Source organism: Gorilla gorilla, chromosome 18 (genome assembly GCF_029281585.2).
Source record: "Gorilla gorilla gorilla isolate KB3781 chromosome 18, NHGRI_mGorGor1-v2.1_pri, whole genome shotgun sequence".
NCBI lineage: Eukaryota > Metazoa > Chordata > Mammalia > Primates > Hominidae > Gorilla > Gorilla gorilla.
The window spans coordinates 101,177,719-101,183,718 of record NC_073242.2 but is presented as its reverse complement, the minus strand read 5'-3'; the positions used below and the strand labels follow the sequence as shown (position 1 = coordinate 101,183,718).

At 51.0% G+C, this 6,000-nt stretch overlaps 1 protein-coding gene across 5 annotated transcripts in view; it reads left to right on the top strand.

Annotated features, from left to right (window-relative positions):
* The first annotated feature begins 752 nt into the window (after nt 1–752).
* The window catches only part of PHLPP2 (PH domain and leucine rich repeat protein phosphatase 2), a 79,017-nt gene continuing 73,769 nt past the window's right edge, over nt 753–6,000 (top strand). For 3 of the 5 annotated variants that reach the window (XM_055366425.2, XM_031002881.3, XM_031002880.3), the window contains exon 1: nt 753–911. In XM_055366425.2, coding sequence (XP_055222400.1) covers nt 813–911 — 99 coding nt within the window. In that variant the 5' untranslated portion in view covers nt 753–812. The remainder of the gene's footprint in view (nt 912–6,000) is intronic. The other 2 variants (XM_031002879.3, XM_055366426.2) reach the window with 2 other exon arrangements.

Below are 6,000 nucleotides of genomic sequence, written 5' to 3'. Positions count from 1 at the left end.
CAGTCTGGCTGACTCCAAATTTGGCCCACTGGCAACAAAACTACTATCACTGCGAGAACGAAAAGAAAAACAAAACAAACAGAAAATAAGTTAACTTTCAAAAGTTTTTTTCTGAATCAGCCTTGCAAATAAATCATAAACCGGGTCACAGGCTATATTACTGCTTGAAGCAGAGCACCGAATTCTGATAATTTTGTTCCAGGAGGAGGCAAGGGAATTAAAACATGGCTGGGAGGTGAGCGGACGTTTTGTACGAGGTTGGGTTGAATTTGCTTAAGAAGGTCGCACGCATCTCTGATAAGGAAGAGAAAAGGCCTTGCCAAGGTGAGTATTCTCAACAGTTCGTTCAACGGCTTGGCAGGTGAGGGAAGTTACAAGAGCCACCCTGGGCGGAGGGCAGCGTCCTGTCACAATTGACAGGTGCCGGCGCCACCTGCTTCTTTCTCCCGCGGGTTTCTTAGAGGGCGGGGAAAGCAGCAAATACCCCTCCTTGCGCTCTAGTCCTCCAAGCCTAGGGCGGCGGGCAGTGGAGGCCCCGCGCCCTGCGGTGGTGCCAGGTTCCGCCACGCGGGCCGCGGCCGGGATGCGGCTCGGTGGCGCCCGGGCCACTCGGCGCCCGCAGCTGCTTAGGTCCAGCGGGGTTGCGGGAGGGGCGGGTCCTGCATGGCTGCGGGAGGGGCGGAGCTGGCGAGTCGCCGGAGGGGCGGAGCCGGCGGGCCGCGGGGGGCGGGGCCACCGGCGGCTCGCGCGCGCCGCCGAGGTTCCGCACGCCGTCGCGCGGGCCGGGCGTCTCTGTGCAGCCTGGGTCGCTGATGGGGGAGGTGGAGCCGGGGCCCGCGGGCCCGCTGGAGCCCCCGGAGCCGCCCGAAGCGCCCGCGAGCCGCCGGCCGGGAGGGATCCGGGTCCTGAAGGTGAGGAGGCGGATGGACCAGCGAGCGAGCGGGCGAGCGGGCGAGCGGGCGAGCGGGCAAGCGGACAAGCGGCTTAGGGAGGGAACGAGGGAGGCTAGAGGCCGCTGCCGCCCCCGCCCCGCGCAGTGGCTGAGGCAGTCGGCGGCCCCTGCCCGGCGTCAGTCAGTCGGCCGCCCCACACCCGGCTGGGGACGCCGAGGCCTCCGCGCCGCGCCCGCGTCCAGGCCTCGGCGCCTCGGTCCCCCGCTGCTGCCCATCCCTGGCCGCGCGCCGCCCGCCTCGCAGGCCCACGCCTTCGGGCTGCCGGTAGCAGCCGCCCGCCCACCCGGACCCTTCGCCGCCCCTGCTTGCCTCACCGCGCTCGGGGCCCGGAGGCCCGGAGGCCGGCTCCGGAGGGCTCGGAGGGCCGCCGGTTCCTGGCACAGGAGCGGGGCTGGAAGTACGCAGGGCTTTCTCCCCTCCCGGACACCTGAAGACATCACCCCCGCGGGAGGATGGCAGCGGCGATTGGCCGGCGCCAACGAGGGTTCGGGGCCAGGCCGGGTGGAGCCGGCTCCTCTGCCCTCGGGGCTCGCTACCCGAGGTGGTGACCGGCAAGGACGACCCGCCCAGCTTGGAGAGAGAATCCCCGCTGGAGCTGCGTCGCGGGGACTCGCTGGGCGTGTTGCGGAAGGGAGGAGGGGCCGGGCCGAAAGGGGCATTCCTGCTCCCGGGAGCGGGGCCGACTGCCGAGGGAGACGGAATGGGGGAGCCGTTATGCAACAGGCAGCTAGCGGGGCTTCTTGGCAGGAATTGGGGGAGTGGGAGGATATGAAAACAGATGTAGGCAAGAGGGGAGTGGAACCTTGAAGGTGATGACAAGTAAGTTTACGAAGGAATGCACAAGGTAGGGTGGCGATAGTGGGGAGGAGAAGATGGTTAAAGGGAGGGGTTGTGGGAGGCTGACTGGGTGGAGTTTTTTACTAGCATTTGAAAGAGTTGCAGAGAAATTTTTCTGTAGGTCAAATACGTAAACTAGGTGTCCTTCCGCAGGTGGAATGGAATTCCTTCTAGAGTTCTACATGAGGAATTCAGGATATGAAACTTGCCCAGTAGAAGGATGGAAAGGAAAGAAAATTTAGATTTGATGTGTTTCAAAAATACATTGCAAAACAAAACGTATGATGTTAAAAATACTTTAGTAGTTTATTGGGATTGAGGTTCAGCAGTATTTACATGTTATGAAGGTTAGTACGATGTCACAAAGATGGGAACACGGAAAAACAATAATAGAACCCAGTGAATCCATGGAACAACATAAACTAGAACTCTGGAAAATATAAAACATTTTTTGTGCTACTGCCTCTCAATTTTTTTCTTTTTATTTATTTTTTGAGACAGGGTCGGTCTCTGTCACCCAAGCCTGAGTGCAGTGACTCGATCTCTGCAACCTCTGCCTCCAGGGTTCAAGCGATTCTCCTGCCTCAGCCTCTTGAGTAGCTAGGGTTACGGGCACCCGCCACCACACCCCACTGATTTTTTGTATTTTTAGTAGAGACAGGGTTTCGCTATGTTTCCCGGGCTGGTCTTGAACTCCTCATCTCCAGTGATCCGCCCGCCTTGGCCTCCCGAAGTGTTGGAATTACAGGGATGTACCACCACGCCCGGCCTCATACAGTTTTGTTAAGTAGCTGAGTGGTTGAATTTTGTGCCAAGTGATGCTGGAAAAGAAGTATTACAGTAGAATACTCTGAATTGGGAAGAGTCATCTCCCACTCTTTTTCTCGGAAGACCGTTCCAAAACTTCATTCTTTTTTGTAACTCTTTTATACCTAATACCATATCATGAACATTATTGTCAAATAATACAGATATTCTTCAAAAGGCTAATATAACTAAGCCAGTCTAACTTAGCCAGACTAGATCCAGTTCCATCTATCCTGGGATGCTGGAAAATTTCCTTCAAAATGTGCCCCCAGATGTATTTAGCGAATTGCTGGACCATAGGTTTGTAAATTTTCCAGGTGTTTCCTACAATTTGGGGTTTATGGTTTTTTTTAGTAATGATTAACTTTTTTACTCAGCTTATAGAAGATATGAAGTTACAGCTAATGTCGGTATGTGTCATGAGATTCATTTTTTTTTTCAAGAATAGTTTTGGGTGTTTAGCAAAGTATGTATAAACAATTAATGCCAAAAAAAATTTTAAAAGATTTTTTTTTAGAGACATAGCCTCATTGTGTAGCCCACGCTGGAGTGCAGTGGTGTGATCATAGCTCACTGCAGGCTCAAACTCCTGAGCTCAAGTACCTCAGCCTCCCAAGTAGCTAGGACTATAGGCACATGCCTGGCTAATTTTTATTTTTATTTTTGTAGAGATGGGGTCTTGCTATGTTGATCTCAAACTCCTGGCCTCAAGTGATCCTCTTAACCTTGGGCTCCCGAAGCACTGGAATTACAGGCATGAGCCACTGCACCCAGCCCAAAACGTTATTATTGTTATTATTTTTTTGAGGCAGAGCCTCTCTCTTGCCCAGGCTAGAATGCTGTGGCGCGATCATGGCTCAAGTGATCCTCCTGCCTTAGCTTCCTGAGTAGCTGGGATCACAGGCACGTTTTTTGTTGTTGTTGTTGTTGTTGTTGTTGTTGTTGTTGTTGTTTTTAGTAGAGATGAGGTCTCACCTTGTTGCCTAGGCTGGCCTTCAACTCCTGGGCTCAAAGGCTGTCCCTCCTCGGCATCCCAAAGTGCTGGGATTACAGGCATGAGCCACCGCACCCAGCCCCAAAACATTTTTAAAGCACTGACATATTCTTTCTCTATCTCATCCCATCCCTCCCCACCCCTTTCACAATATTTAATAACGTGTGTATTCCCAGATATGAGTCTATATTGTTTTAAAGTTTTGAATGCAGAAACATCTTCTACCTAAGAGTATTTCACATTCTTTTTTTGTTCGTCTTTTGTTTTTTTTTTTCGAGGTGGAGTTTCGCTCTTGTTGCCCATGCTGGAGTGCAATGGCACGATCTTGGCTCACCGCCTCCCGGGTTCAAGCGATTCTCCTGCCTCAGCCTCTCCAGTAGCTGGGATTACAGGCATGTGCCACTACGCCTGGCTAATTTTGTATTTTTAGTAGAGACAGGGTTTCTCTATGTTGGTCGGGCTGGTGTTGAAGTCCTGGCCTCAGGTGATCCGCCCGCCTCAGCCTGCGAAAGTGCTGGGATTACAGGCATGAGCCACCGCACCCGGCCGTGTTTCACATTCTTGCAGAACTAACTGTATATGGAGAGTTACTTTACCAGACCCTGTTTATACCATGTATATCTTATTATTGTATGTGAGTGTGTAATAATATATCACCTTTGAACTGATCATTGCCCTCATGGAACACTTTTAGAGTTAAAAGTATAAAACTGGGCTGGGCACAGTGGCTCACTACTGTAATCCCAACACTTTGGGAGGCCGAGGTGGGTGGATCATTTGAGGCCAAGAGTTCGAGACCAGCCTGGCCAACATAGTGAAACCCCGTCTCTGCTAAAAATATTTTAAAAAATTAGCTGGGCGTGGCCGGGGGCGGTGGCTCACGCCTGTAATCCCAGCACTTTGGGAGGCCGAGGCTGGTGGATCACGAGGTCAGGAGATCGAGACCATCCTGGCTAACACAGTGAAACCCCGTCTCTACTAAAAATACAAAAAATTAGCCAGGCGAGGTGGTGGGCGCCTGTAGTCCCAGCTACTCGGGAAGCTGAGGCAGGAGAATGGCATGAACCCCGGGGGGTGGAGCCTGTAGTGAGCCGAGATTGTGCCACTGCACTGCAGCCTGCAGCCTGGGCGACAGCGAGACTCCGTCTCAAAAAAAAAAAAAAAAAAAAAAATTAGCTGGGCATGGTGTTTTGCACCTGTAATCCCAACTACTCAGGAGCCTGAGGCAGGAGAATCGCTTGAACCCGGGCGGTGGAGGTTGCAGTGAGCCGAGATTGTGCCACGGCACTCCAGCCTGGGCAACAGAGGGAGATGCTGTCTCCAAAAAAACAAACAAACAAAAGTGTAAAATTGAAGCAGTGGGTACTTAATTCATGGCTTACCCTCAAGACTTTTGCCTTCTAGAAAGATCTTTTTTTTTTTTTTTTTTTAAGACGGAGTCTCCCTCTGTCACTCAGGCCCATAGCTTATAGAAGATATGAAGTTACAACTAATGTCGGTGTGTGTCATGAGATTTTTTTTTTTTTCAAGAATAGTTTTGGGTGTTGAGCAAAGTATGTATAAACAATTAATGCCAAAAAATTAAAAAAGATTTTTTTTAGAGACATAGCCTCATTGTGTAGCCCACGCTGGAGTGCAGTGGCGTGATCTCCGCTCACTGCAGTCTCCACCTCCTGTGTTCAAGCGATTCTCATGCCTCAGCCTCCAGGGTAGCTGGGATTACAGGCATGCGTGCCACCACCCCCGGGTAATTCTGCATTTTTAATAGAGACGGGGTTTCGCTATGTTGGCCAGGCTGGTCTCGAGCTCCTGACCTCAGGTGATCCCGCCCGCCTCAGCCTCCCAAAGTGCTGGGATTACAGGCATGAGCCACTGCGCCCGGCTAGAAAGATCTTTAAATCTAAAATACGCTCTTTGTATACTTGTTTGATGTAAGAGGTAATTGTAATTGTGTTCCCTTTCAAATAAATTTGTGATAACAATTCTATAAGAGTAAGGGGAAATAGTTTTCTCAACCTAGCAATTCCAGTAGAATGGTGATTCTAAAAGTTGAAAGCACCTCAGAGGACCGTGTTATCTGCAGTCCTGGCTCCTAGGAAGGTTTTTCCAGCAGTTAACTGATGTGTTAAGCAGTGGAGCAAGACATTCTTGAGAAGAAGGAAGCACTAGGCAATTCAGCAGTGGCTAATAACAGCTAAACAGTCCATCTAGATTGTTGCTGTAAGCCTTTGCTTTGCTTAATATCCAGGCCTTTTAAGTGCCCATCGGTCAGGTTTAAGAGAATGATATATACTGAAGTTGTAACTTAGCAGTTTATCTTCTTAGGGCGGAATGTATCATGTAGACAGGAGATAGATCCTTTGAAGTAAATGATGACCAACAGCGTGTATATTTTGTTGTTGTTGTTTT